This window comes from Camarhynchus parvulus, chromosome 5 (assembly GCF_901933205.1).
Source record: "Camarhynchus parvulus chromosome 5, STF_HiC, whole genome shotgun sequence".
In the NCBI taxonomy this organism is placed as follows: domain Eukaryota; kingdom Metazoa; phylum Chordata; class Aves; order Passeriformes; family Thraupidae; genus Camarhynchus; species Camarhynchus parvulus.
In genome coordinates this window covers 29,329,174-29,343,967 of record NC_044575.1, presented here as the reverse complement: position 1 = coordinate 29,343,967, position 14,794 = coordinate 29,329,174, and the positions used below count along the sequence as shown (strand labels likewise).

Genomic DNA, 14,794 nt, shown 5'->3' with positions numbered 1-14,794 from the left:
CGACAGACTTGCAAATCTGAATGTTGTTCTCTGGGGACCAGTCAAAGCATTCAAAACCTGTGAATTCTATCACTTTTTAAGGTTTAAGGAGGTGAAATGTCAGTTTCTGAAGTAGCTAACAGTGAGTTTTAAGTAGCAGTGAAATTACTGCTAGAAGCAGTAAAAGCATCTAGTGGCAATAGAATAAAGGTTTTTCACTGCCACACAATTCCCTCAGCTTTCATCGCTGTGACATGTTTTTTCTTAGCATTTTCCTTCATATTTTCCAACTTAAAACATCAGGAAAAGGTTTTCAGCATGTATTGTGTGGAATCTGCTGGACCTTCAGGAATTACAGTGCTGTTAAAGCAGGGCTTCTTTCTTTATGCAGAGGCAGGTGTGGGAAGTTTGACTGTATTTCACAAATGCTTTCCTTTTCCTCTTTAATGATGTTGTCAACAAAAAACAGACATGATAACTTGGAAATGTAAGCTTGCTAGGGAGATCCCCATTGTTAAAACCAGGAATGCAGTTTTTCCATGCTACACTTTTACCCTACAATAGTTTAATTTGGATCATTTGTCCCTAGTTTTCTTATGTGAAAGTTAGGTTTGAGTTTGCAAAGTCTTAATATAGTTAGAAAATGTCTCATCAGTTGTTTCTCTCTTCTTCAGAATGCCAACTGCTATCTTAAGGAAAAGAATTAAATCAATTAAAAATTACTTGTGCTTGACAAATTCACAGTGCCTGCTTTTTTCATCATGTCATCTTCTAAATACATACAGAGAGATTGTTCAAAGAATTTCTTCCAGAATCATTCCTGGAAGAATTAGGTGGGCAGTATCACTTGTCTCTACTTCTTCCTCTGAAAGATAGTTACTCTGTTAATAGCAAAAAACAATTAGTGAACAATGTCTCACATGAAAAGGTAAGCATGTGTTAGTGCTGAACAATTAATATAGATTAATTAAGAAACCTCTTCTTCTGAAGGAAGGGCTTAGACTGCATGATTGTTGTGCTATTTTTTACTTGCTTTTTATCAGAAGACTACCCTTGAAGCAATAATCTTTTTTTTTTCAGAATATGAAGGCATGTGCAGCAACAAATGAGATATTTATGTAGTGACTGCAAAGCAAAATCATGTCATTAAAAATTAGTTTCTATTATCTAATGCTTTCTGTACTGTAGTTTATGTTACTTAGGAATTTCATTACATATCATGTATAGAACATCATCCACTTTGCCTCTCATAAATACCTTCTTGTTCTAGGTAAATCCTTTCAAGATACTCTGCAATTGTAATTGTCTGAATCTTTCCATTTATATCTGTTGCTCTTGTTTATGTATTCCTGCAATAGTTCTCTCTTCAGTTGCTCATCTTCACTTCCAAAATCCTTCAAAGCTTGCTGTCCCCTTGTTTAATCTCTCAGTAAGTATCATGAAATCAAACACACTGTTGGTTTCATTTTCAAACAATTTCTGTCATATTTTCTCCCTACCTGTCACTCACACCCAGGAAAAGCAAGCTTTCTTAGGTTGTCCTACTGCCTTCAATCATACATTTAAACACTTTGCTATGGTGACAACAAAATCTTGACAATGGGTAGGATGCCCACTAGCTGGAGACACTGTCTGCTGCCTTGACTGCCCAGTAATTTCATTGTGTTCTCTCTGTCTTCCTTTCAAACCTTTGGAGTCCCATCTCACTCTTGGATTGTAGGCTCACTGGCACAGGGTCCATTGTTGGGTTTCATCAGAGTATGTTGAGATGTGTTTGTGCAGAACAGAATGGAGTGAATTGTCCTGAGTTCATAGAACTGAATTAGCCTCAGATTATCATCCTCAGTGTAGAATACTGCATCACCTGGAAGGGCTTCTGTTGTACATTAACCTATCTTTTCATGCTCATTGAGACTTCTGGTATATTCTTCACTACAGATAAGGATATACGCTCTCTTGATTCTAGTTGAATACAGTGTCTTCCCAGGGTCAGACATGAAAGCTCAATAGTGATAACTAACTCATTTAATTTGTTCCAAAGTGCTGATTAGTTTCAGTAAAATGGTTTAAATGAACATCACTACATGAATCTGCTCACTGTAGCCTACATGAATTTGTTCTTTCCCATTGCAGGTCACAGTGCTGTTGACATTACCAAGGTAGCAAGAAGACATCGCATGTCTCCATTCCCATTGACATCTATGGACAAGGCCTTCATCACAGTTCTGGAGATGACCCCAGTGCTTGGAACAGAAATCATCAATTACAGAGGTACGTTAAATTGGATTCTTTGTGAGCTTGAGGGTGATTTCTTCCCTATTTGGCAACCTTCCTTCTCTTTTATTTATGTTGTGAGGTGTCTGAAAACAGTGCTTTTTCCAGGAGAAACTGCTTTAGGAAATACTTGTAATAGGGGAAACCTTTCAAAGTTAGGAGAATGTCAGTTGAACTCAGTGGTGCTCCCTGAAGGAGACTGTAATGGAACACTAATAAAACACATGAATTTATTTTCTTCCTGTTTGTATTACATGCAGCAAACATATTATACTCAACCTGAACATGCCTCAGTGGACTTTTGTAGGTACCAAGTAGCTGAAAGCTTTACTGTGATTGGTTCCCTCTGTTGTCTCACTGTGGAAGATTCTCACTAAGTCCCTTTCCTATCCAAGATTAATGATCAAAGCAAAGTGATTATTGATTCCAGATCACTTTTTTCCATGTCTTTATCTTTAATAGTTCATCTCAGACTCTTTTTCCAGTTTCTAGTTAACCTGCTAGTCATTCCAGAATTTTCCTCTTCTTCTCATAAATACAATTCTTTTTCCTAATCTAACACTACATGATCATTTTCTGAAATTGCTTCCTTTTAATGTTTGAGCTATAGAAACTTTGTAATTAAAGAGTAACTGGTTTTGATTTATACAGTGAGATTGTCTTCACAAGCACCAAACAGCAAGCAAAATATCAGACTTTGTGACTTTGTGACTGTATCTATACTCATTAATAAGTAGGGATAGATGAAGTGATTTTTCTGGCCCTAAAAGGAATTAGCAAGGCATCTCTTATGTTTATTCAGCTAAACTATCCTCCTTCCTGAAATACTGTATCATAATGTCTATTAGGTGCCTCTCTAAGCTTCTGCTATTCCTTACATCAAGCCTAGACATTATCTGGGAGATGTTCTTGGCACATAACAAAACCATGACAGGAAATATGCTGACAAGTAAACCTAAACTAGGTAGGGAAGCAGAAACCTCTTCCAGGGATTCTTCCAGATTGTCCAAAAGTAAGGTGGTCAGTGAAGAGATTGTGGAACTATAAACCTCAAAAGGCAAAAAACATCTGGGACACTGGTGTGCTACAGACAGCGGAGAGGCACAAATGGTTTCTGAATGGTATATTCTGTCTTCTGGCTTGGAAGTTCAAAGTTTTCATGTTCTTTGCCAAAACTTTGTGCTACCAGAAGCCTTCAAGATGTCTTCATATTGACATACTGATTTAGCAGACTGTATGCAATATCACACCTGTGCATTTAGTGACTCCAAGCAGAGTTCAGTGCTCCTCTATGCCTTGGCAGCAGGATTTCTGAGAAAATGCTCCATACCCTGCATTCAGAACAGCAGCAATACTGGATCAACAAGGAATATGCATAATACATCCTGCACTTTCATAATGGCATGCAGATTAGAAGGCATTAAGGCTTAAATGCCTGAGCATAACTATTGGGCCTTTTGGGTAGCTGTCAGTTCAATGTCTTTTCTAAGACAGCCCTTTGTGAACAATATGATGAGCTGCAGTGTTGGGTACATTTAGTCCAAATAAATGCGAATGCAACCCTGAACTCCTGAAATAAAGGATGAAAGACTGGCATCTGCCTCTCTGATAAGCACATCATATATTTATTTTGGTATGTCAGATACCGTTAAGGTACTGTAGGATTATTATTCTTCTTTGAATAAAAGAAGTTTTGATTCTAAGTCCAGAATGTATGTATTTTTATTCCTGGCACTCTTGTTCTTTCAAAAGTAATGAACTGAGTCTGCTGAGTCACTTTAGTTTTGACCCTCTTCCCTCTAACCCAAAACACAAGCATGAGATTGATGGGTCAGAGACAGATTCTTGATTTAATGTTCACATGATTATACCAACAATTCCTTCATATTTTTGCACTGTAGAGCAAGATTTTATCTTGCCATTTATTTTTAAAGTAGTATACACTTATTTTAGCACTGTATGTTTTCCAAGTATATAGTATGAAATTTCAGGTTTGAGCCTATAGGAGACACCCTAAAGGACATGTCTGTGTCTGTGATACTGCAAATTCAATTCTCTTAATCTACATTGTAGATTTCTAATTTGTTTCTACAAATGCCAAGATGGAAATGCATTTTCAGTTCTTAAAGGGTCACCATAATGTTAAACAGACAAATTAGTAACAGGTTCTTTTTTTTGTCTTTTTTTAAATATACATCAAATTTCAGAAAATGGTATAAATTTAGTTCTGGAGGTCTGAAACTGTATTTAGAAAAGCCGTATTGTGCTGTGTTTGTTTTCTTTGTGATTTTGTGTCTTGAATTACAACTGAGCTTCTGAAAACTAACTTTCAGGAGCACAGTTTCTCTCCAAGGAAAGTGAAATGTGCAAAATTCTAGGAGTCCTAATTCCCTAATTAATTTAACCTGATTTAGTTAAAACTAAACATATTTCATAGCATTCATCCTCATAAATGAAGCAGCTGAATGTTATTCTGTACAAATACCCAGTACAGTCCTGATTTTATTCTTGATTAAGTCAAGGTAGGCTGTAGTCTCACAGATCTATCTATTCTCTCCTAACATAAGGGAGAGGATTATTAAAGTTATCTTTTGAAGCATGGCTTTCACACTAGTGTGTTGCTCAGTGACCATATAGATCATTTAACCACTTTAATATTTTTTTAAAATGGACTGTCCTAAAGCATTTTAAGGAAGTGTCATAAACCCAAGGCATCTGAAGCCTATTTCTCACCTGCCATCATCGAGATCTGGTATGAAGCCCCCAATCAGACTTTTATTCCAAATAAATGCAGTTAAGTGAGTATAGCTCTGTGGGCACATAAGGTTAAGTTTTTAGACAACATGATTATGATTATTCTTCTGAAACTAAGAAGATGCAGAAGTTCAATTGATAATAAAATTATAATGCAGAAGCAATCTACATTTTATGAGCTTAAGCCAGAGAACAGCACATTTATTCTTGTCCAGTCCAAGAGCCTAATTGATTGGTTTGGTAGCATTGACTTTTCATATCACAGTGAAGTGCTACCAGGGCAGTGTTTACAAAATCCATCACTTCCTAGTACAAGATGTCTTATTGCTGTGCCCCAGAGAAATCAAAGTTCTTCATGGAACTGTACCAGGTTCACCACCTAAGATTAGCAAATACCCACATTTGAAAAGTGAGTTTAATGTAATTCTCCATTTTGTGTCAGAAAGCTATGAGCATCACAAGGGGCAGTTTGATGGCATTAAAATAATTCAGAACATCTTTCTGAATTACAATTAATCAAAATAGGGTCAAACTGTATTTTTAGAATATTTTCTTAAAAGAGACTGCAGAGGTAGTTAAGATTGTCCTCTAGTTGCTGACTTGCTTCATTTTAAATGCCTAAGGCTGCTTCAGCAAATAATTCTTACATTTTTCCTCTTGTAATGAAATTCATTCCCATTACTGGCTAGCCATTTATTCCTTTCAAATATTGCATGGCAGTATGCCACGAACATACTGTTCAACTTTGCTCTAATTGGTGTGATTTTCCATGCAGACAAGAAGCAAAATGAAGGCACAACATGGCTGCTAAAATTGGAAGTATCACTTTTGTATGAGATTTCATGCATCTATGAACAAAGGGTGTTTTTACTAGGCCTTTGATAGCTGCCTTTTCTGTGCTATAATTTAAATGTCTGTGTCTGCATTCTTTTACTCAGTATAAGTGTACAAGCTTCTGTGAAGTCTCTCATAAATTCTGTATTGTGTATCACAGGCACTGATATGCAGGTTTGCACAGGTGGATTAATGGCCATTACAAAAGTGCTTTTCTAGTGGCTTTAACAGCTTTCAGCAGCATTTTCATGGCAATACTTATTTCAGCAATGCAGCATGAACAGTAACTTCAGGCTGGAAGTTGATACATACAGATGTGAGCACAATGTTATTATCGTTACAATAATTAATTGCTAACTAAATCACTTTGTGTTAATAAGTAAAATACAATCATTATAATACCGCTTCACTGGTGCTGAACGTTTTCAAATTAAGTAGGTGAACTTTTTTACAAAATCTGCCCATTTAGTGTGCAGCACTAGCTCTTCTGTAAAATCAGAATCACACTTTATGCACTTCTCTTTTTTGGCATGTCTCAAAGGCTATAATCTCTAAAGCACGTATCCATGCAAATTCTCCTGGCAGAAATAATCATGCATTCTCTCACTCCATCATACTTTCAGCAGGACATTGCCTTCCAGTGCCACAATGCACACTAGGAGCAGGCCTCTACTATGAGCAGGGCTTCTCTTCTTTTACTTAGACATACTGGAATCAAGCCAGTCTGAGTAGTTCTGACCCATGTGTCCCTTCCCAGTACATCTAATCACACATTTAATAAATCTGCTTTCTCTCTCGCACTATATCAAGGGCCAAGTTACCTATTTTCCACTCTGTTCCATGTCATACTGAAAAATAAAGCTCTTGCTGATACCATAAAAGTACCAGCCACTTGACTGAGGGTGAAATTCCTATCAGTCTCTGCAGGGAAGCTGAGCCAAATTACAGCTCATCAGCCATAGTTGCTAAGTGAAGAGAAAGAGTATGTTTGAAACAGCTATTAAAATATTTACAGCTATAATACTATAAATTTATATAAATAATTTGGACACTTAAGTGCACTCACCCTCCATTAAGCAGAAATGCTCTCAGCAATTAGGTGAAGCTAATCTATTGCCAAACTTCTTTGTCAGTTTATGAAACTGGTCCATTGTTAATGTTGTCAATTCATCACCTCTCACCTTCTGTGCACAGGATTCACTTTTGAAATGTCATTTTACAAGGGGTTTTTTTGATTTATTAAAAATTCAAATAAAGGAAAATAAAGAAAATGCATATATTCAAGAGATCTTAGGGGAAAAACTTGTTCTGAAGAAACAAATACTTGTTTTTCTGGTCCTTAATCAGAGCTATCACCTTTGGGTTTGGATACTTGGCATTCAAATCTACTGTCACCAATTTCACCATAACCAGGAGCACAGACTTAAACAAATCCTTTATCATTACTCTCAGAGTCCAGTCGTTTTTTCCTGTATGTAGGGTCAAAAATCTAAAGCCTGAGAGATCTATCTGTCCCATACACATACATTTCACCTATTGGAGGGCACGGCTGTTAACTTCATTTCCCCCTTTCACTCACTATAATGACACAGAGCATGGTCTTTTCTCTTTTTTTCTAGATGGAATGGGGCGAGTCCTTGCTCAAGATGTATATGCAAAAGATAATCTGCCACCATTTCCAGCATCAGTAAAAGATGGTTACGCTGTCAGAGGTAAAATCACTTTCTGGACATGTAGTATAGTGTCTGCTGCTTTATAACATGTTAATTCACCTGTTTTGGATACAGCAGGGGTTATTTTGGTTCAGATTTGATACAGATCATTGTTGGGGTCACAGTTATATAAAATGCACTGTCTTGAAGGAAGGCCACAAAGCTGAGTTCAGATCTTTTAAATGGATACAGGTGTACACAGGCAAATGTACATCCCTGTGTGCTCCTAAATATGCACCTCTGTTGCTTGTGCATTTCTTGGAAACATTTAAAATTCTAGACAATAACAGAACATCTGTTTCTGAATTACGAATTCATCTGCTATTCTTCTGTTATAGATTTAATGGGGATTTTTTATATGTATTTTACTTTGTTGAACTGGTGCAGATATTGATTACTCAGAGAATTTTCGAATAACTTACCATAATGTTCTCTTATGGAGACACCTCAAAAGGAGAGGTTTTTCCTTTAAAAATACTGCAGCTGCCATATATAAATAAAATTAGCTTTATGACTGTATTCATTTCAAGCAGCAAATATGATTTTCCAGGAGACCTGAATGCACACTCTGCTTTGCCACTAGGTGCCACATCACTTTGAGCCAGTTGCTTCTCTGTGTGTCAGTTTTTCCCTTTGTAAAGTAAGAATAACAATGCTCACCTTATATGTCTATGAAGAAAATTTAAAATATACAGAATCAAACATTATACTAGTAGTGATTTAATTGTGTAGTTGAATTATCATAACACCATGTTGAAATTTGTACACAATAGCCAACTTTCTTCTAGGGACATTAAACTATCTTTTTTGTTGCTGGCAGTTGAAACCGTGGAAAGCAACTACCCATGAAAGAGACTGCCTGCAGACCCAGGCAATGGATGTAATCCAGTAGCTTCGCCATACATTTGATATAAAAATAAAATTTCAGGTCCACAAGATGAGTGTGTGAGAGAAACAGGCCCTGTAAACGACTAGTAATTTGGTCTAGGGAGTGCATATGTAGCCAGAGAAATACAGGTAATGTAATGCTGAGAAAAGCTAAGAGAGTGAGCTCTGAGTAGAATGCTGAGTGACAAGGGCCCCGGGATCAAGGCAATGCTGTCTTGCAACCTGATTGCTGCCGGGTAAGGCAAAGCACGAGTACAATCTCAGTAAACATGCAGAATGAGCAGAGTGATCATGAATGTCATTTTCAGCAACTTCTGACAGAACCAACACACAAAACCTAATTTTGGTGGTGAATTCAAGCAGAGTAACACTGAGATATTTGAATGCATCCAGAGAGCAGCGCTAAAGCTGGTGAAAGGGCTGGAAGGAATGTCCTATGAGGAGCAGCTGAGGACTTTGGGTTTGTCTTGTTTGAGGAAAAGTAAGTTGAGAGGTGACCTCATGACTCCCTACAGCTCCCTGTGGAGGGGAAGGGCACAGGGTGTCCAGTGGCATTATGTGTGGGAATGGTTGAAAGCTGTGCCAGGGAAGGTTTAGCTTTGACATCAGGAAATATTGCTTTACCCAAGAGGGTGGGCAGACACTGGAACAGACTTCCTAGAGAGTGGGTTGATGCCCCAAGCCCATCTCTGTGTCAAAGGCATTTGGACAGTGCCCTTAATAATTTGCTTTACGTTTTGGTTAGCTCTGAATTGATCAGGCAGTTCTATTCTATTCTATACTGTTTTGTTCTACTCTTATTATTCTTGTGAATCTATTATCTTTGGATATGGGAAAAAAAAGCTTTTAGGCAGAGATAATACTGACTACATTAATGGATGCTTCTTACAAAAATATAAAGATTAGCTCTCAGTGGCATAACATGTCTGCCCAAACCCCTGTCCTTTTCTCATTTTATATCAGTTGTGTATCATCTATAAACTTTGTCTCCGTATTATTATTAGTGGGGGAATAAAATCTAAATCAGTAGCATTTTATAAGGTTTAAAATAATTTAGCTATTAGGGATTTCTTTCTCTTTTGCTGGATCATACAAGCACTTTTTTTTTCAGTGCAGGCCTAACAACAGTTTTCAGTAGTATTACATGCATTATTCAAGGCTTTCTAGTTGAAGAGTCCTTTTCTACTTTTTTGAGTTCACTCTAAAGCTCATAGATTAGTCTGTTTGATAAGCTTTTAAAGCCAAGTTAATTATTAGTCTTCAAACATGGGTAAGTACCATAGATAATGATCTGCAAAGCTGCAACCAGTGCATGAGTACAAATGTGATAAATCATAGACTGAATGGACATCCTTCCTGAAAGTAGCTCTTCTTGATACAAGGTTACCTGGGTGTACATTCAGGGCTCCTGAAGTTAAACCACAGTTATTAAGATAAAGGTTGTCACTGGTTAGACTTCATCTCTAGGAAATCAACTTTTGACAGCTACAGATTTAAAATTAGTAATAATGCAGATTTAAATGTGATCTTTCCAGCCTAGTTTGTTTGAGCACCCTTGGCAACATGACTGCTGTGCTTGGAAAGGCAGAGCTGCTTGTGCTTCACACATGCTTTACGCCGTGGTAAAGCCTATCATACCACTAATGCAACTTGCTGAAAGACCTTTGAGGCAGGCAGTTTAAATCTCATTAGTAATTGTGCCTTCATTGTCCCTGTGAAAATGCAGATTTGCTAAATTGGAAGTCCTGAAGACTTGTTAAATCAGTGATCTCAGACTCCGAATTTTCAGTATTGCAATAGTGTCACGAGCACCCTTAAATCTTTGTTATTAATGTAATTCCTCCTAGTCTTCCTTTACATGACCTCATACTGCCCAGAAATTTTCAGTTAAAAATATTCTGTTTTCTAGAACCTGTGTTTTTCAAAATAATAAACACACCTCAAATGGACCTAGAAGGTAAAATGCTTACAGAACTTCTGTAACCTTAGTCATGAAGAACTGAAGTTACTGAAGAACTGAACATTATACCATCTTTGCTCTTCTCCTGTTCTTTATATATAATGCCACCTTTTGTTTTGGTTCAGTGTTTACCATTTATGTTCTCCCTCTTAACAGCTGCTGATGGCCCAGGAGATCGATTCATCATAGGGGAATCCCAGGCTGGTGAGCAGGTGAGCACAATTTCTTTTCTCTTTTTTTTAATGTATTTTTCTTCTGTAAGATTTTGCTTTGTATTTTTACAAGCCTTGCTAGTGCTCCAAAATTGAATAGTCTTGGATGTGGTGTGAAGTAGGACACAGCTGTACTGACCCTCCTGCTATGTGCCTTGGGACATGATTCCAGAAAGTGAGGTAGTACAGTTACATAAGGAGCTAACAAGGATATCCCAAAATACTTCAGAGCATTGTGCTGACATGTCTGATAGGAGTGCATACAGTAACGTTCTGCCCTGGTCCAATGTTTGAGGACATGAGATTTCTAGTGGCACAACAATTCATAAGCAGAGAAAAGAGTGATTTAACCCCCTCTTGCTGACAGATTTCTTTAAGGATGTCAGCCCAATAACTGTGTTTTCATAAGACGCTTCCATTTTTCACACTGATAGCTGCAAAATGAAGTGTATAAATTTTTTAGTAAGCTTTTACAGATAGGTAACGATCAGAACAATCTTGAGGAAGCCTGGCAGCAGCCTGGTTTGAGGCTGGTTTGTGAGAACAGTGTTTGTGCAACTTAGCTGATACATGGATTGATTTTTAAAAGCAAGTTGAGGCATGACCTGTTTGTGACCTTCTGTTCTCTATAAATATTCATTAATAGATTCATTTTGTGATTTGTTCTCAAATTCAAGAGCATATTTCATTAAATTTCTGTACTCATACTGGGGTAATGTCCATTTAATCATACCTGGAGGCTGTGTTCAGGAAAACATGAGTTAGTGCACAATGCTTCTCCAGCTGTTTCAAGTCCTGATTTATAATTCTGTGTATTGTATGTGAAATGATGGAAAAAGGGATAAGTAACAGGCAAAACAATGAATTAATCAATTTTAATTAGGATTTTATAGTATGTCCATTTTGACTGCTAAACAAAAAGTCCAAGTAAAATCAACATATTTCAAAAGTTGTATCAGGTTTTAGAAGTATTACCAGTTGCAGGATGATTTTTTTTAATGTACTTGAACTGTCTCTAAATGTGTAATAGACATTTAATTTGGCTATTCATGTCAGGAAGAGCTGTAAAAATTATTTTTGCTTTAGGTCCCATCCATCATCATGAATTATACTTCGGTATTATAGACATCTTCTCAGTAGTGATATTCATGTGAACTTAGATTAATGGATCAGTTGCACAAAATATGTTAAATTACTTTAAATTCTAAAAAACAAAGGCAAGTTAATTCAGCAGGGTTTTTAACGTGCCTTATATTTTTAGCCCTCCTGACTGCATTTTCAAGCATTGGTCTAGAATCCAAAAGATTCAAAGACAACTATTTTTACAACTCTTTTTATGATCACTATAAAATAGCAAGAACCAGCAGAGCAACCCACTGAATTTTCACTCCTATCACTATTCCCCTGTCATCAATATTATAATTTTGCTAGTTAAATATCACAGCACAGTGCTGCTTAAAAGCAGTACTGTTGAAGTTGTCTCTAATGGGGACTACTTCCCATTAGAGGTCTGAAGTGTTTCAGTGTCCTAATCAGTTCAGCAGGTTTGTACAAAAGATAAAAGGGCAAATGGAAGCTGCTTCCCTCCAACAAAGTTCAAGAGCTCACAAATGTCTCTACAGGGACAGTCTGTCCTCCCAGATTACGGGGAATAGGAAGGCTCTCTGGCAAGGAGCAAAAATTGGGTGGGAAGCAGGCATGCAGAGAGAGGCTGTTTCTGAAAATACCAGTGGCAAGTCAGAAAAACAAGGCTGTTGACCTCAGAATAATTGGTCAAAGTTTTTTCTGGAGCAAACACATCTTCAGGTTCATCTCCTTCCCAAGAAATTATTTATAGCCTTGGAAAGCTCCTCAGTCTCATTTCACCCTTCAGTCACTCTCAGCAGCAACATTCTGCTTTTCATGTTACAGACCAATTAACAGAATGATTCACAGCAGGGAGTTCAAAATAGATTTAGATTTGGCTCCTCCTGTAGGGAAAAAGGTTACATAAATGCTAGTAGCAAGGAAGAAGATGGAGCTGAGAATTGCAGGAAGGCCATATAGCCAAGTTGGACATTTCTGTATCAATTTTTAATTTGTGTGTTTTCTGATTTCCATCTCCAGATGGTCATGTTTATGTTAACCCTTTTTTTGTATATCAGGGAAAGCTTTCAGGCATCACCCTGCTTTGGGAAAGTTAGGGCACACTTGAGACTACTGGTCACAAGCCATCCACAATGGCCTGTGTGTCGAACACTCAGCATAGGAAACATGGGTTTCCTTCTGTAGACTCACATAGACCACAGCATTTCCTGCAAGACTTTCTAAAGGTGTTTGTAAGAGACACTACAACTAACCAGCTACAATGTTAGAATGAAAAGCAGGCATTTTCCACTATTCCATTAACTTTTACCTTTTTACAGAAAGGAGCATGGATCATTCTAAATGACACAGGAGAGGTGTAATCATGTGCAGGAGAAATTGCCTGAGATAGGGGTTGTGCTTAGTAAATTATTTCTGGGTTTTATTCAGTGACTAAAATTGAGTAGGTTATCAGTAATGAAGGCAAAGGACAGAAACCAGTATTGCCCCATTGCAGGTAAAAGTGAGATCTCAAAGGCCTCTAGAAGAGCTTCTGTGAAATTTTTGCACATTAATATGTTTTCTGAGAAGCAATCATTTCTTTATCTCCAAAAAATCTATCATAGAGGAACACAGCCCTGGAGATTCACAAATAAATCTAATGGTTGACTTTTGTTCATAAAGTTAATCTGATCAAATTCTCAGCAGACAAAAATGAAATTAAATTTATGAGCAACATGACCAGTTCTAAAAGCAATTGTATCATGAATTTGTTTAAATGTATCGCATCATTGTATCTCAAAAATTAACTCATCTAACGATAAACTCCAAAAATATGGTTAGTTACAGCACATTTTATCACCATAGGCTGTGATTTGTGGCAGTAGTAGACATTTTGTATTCTTTGTGATGCATTTTAATAGGCAGAATTTTTTTATGCAATACATTCCTCTGAAATTTAAGCCAGCAATACTTAGTAAGTTCAAAACAATATTACCTATTTGTAATGTATCTTCAGATTATATCTACAATGGTATGCAAAATACATAATCCAAGGCATAAGCTTTGCCTTTTGTAACATTTCTTTTCATAAAAATCAAAATTACACACTAGATAGCATTATTTTCCCTTTTAAGCAGCTTCAGTACAAATGGCAGTGTTTCAGCTATCCATCCACAATTCCTTGTATAGTCTGGGGTGAGGAATAAATGCCATTTTCATAAAAGTTTTTTTTTAATGTCACCTGGTTTAGATACTTACATGATAGCATGAATCTTGCCCTAAAAATATGCTAACTGTGACATATGGCAAGTGGGGGTTTGTTTATTTATTTTCTTCTCCAAGGATATTAGATTTCCATTACCTGTAGAAAAGGGTTAAGATTCAGTCAGTTCTAGGCTCAGTTGTTTCTTGGAATACAAAGGTCACTGTGACGCTGTGGTAAGCCAGGTAAAAACCATCCCACCCCTTTCCTATGGCTTCTGTCCCAAATGTGTGAAATACACACATTTAAAAGTAAAACTCACCTTTCAGAGGTTATGACAGTGCTGAAGTGGAGTAGAAGAATGGGAAAGGCAAACAGCTTTATGCAGCTGAAGTGCTGATCGCTGGTCTAGAGTTTGGTCGTGTCTGTCAGCCCCTGGCAAAAGTCATGGAGTAAATTCCTGCTGGGCAGAAGCAGGTAACAGTCCTGGGAGGTACTGCCTGCAGCCTGTGGGCTGCTGCCAAATGTGTGCTAATTACAGTTTGAGGAGTCCTGGATGAATTCCAGCGCTGCATATGGAGTTTAGAGTCAATGTGCACATGAGTTGTACGTGTGACACGTACAGAATATTTGCTCTGATCACAGCTGCATAGATCTCTGTGTAGCACATGTTCACTTATAACACTGAAATCTAGATAAGCCAGGCTTCCTGCAGTGCTGGGAGGAGCCAGCAATGAAATCTCAGTCATCATATCAGCTTCTTTTAGTTTCATTTTTAGGAATTTTTTTTTGTTATTTATTTCTTAAATAGTTATGGCCAAATTACAGTTTTACCCTTGATTTTGACAAATGTTTATTAAAATAGTCTGCCTGGTGAGAAGTGTTACTAAAACCATATAATTTGTTTTATCAT

At 37.2% G+C, this 14,794-nt stretch overlaps 1 protein-coding gene across 6 annotated transcripts in view; it reads left to right on the top strand.

Annotated features, from left to right (window-relative positions):
• GPHN (gephyrin) overlaps positions 1 to 14,794 on the top strand; it is a 268,694-nt gene that overhangs the window by 220,544 nt on the left and 33,356 nt on the right. For all 6 annotated transcript variants that reach the window (XM_030949405.1, XM_030949403.1, XM_030949401.1 and 3 more), the window contains 3 exons: positions 2,113 to 2,250; positions 7,461 to 7,553; positions 10,558 to 10,613. In XM_030949405.1, the coding sequence (XP_030805265.1) occupies positions 2,113 to 2,250; positions 7,461 to 7,553; positions 10,558 to 10,613 (287 nt within the window). The remainder of the gene's footprint in view (positions 1 to 2,112; positions 2,251 to 7,460; positions 7,554 to 10,557; positions 10,614 to 14,794) is intronic.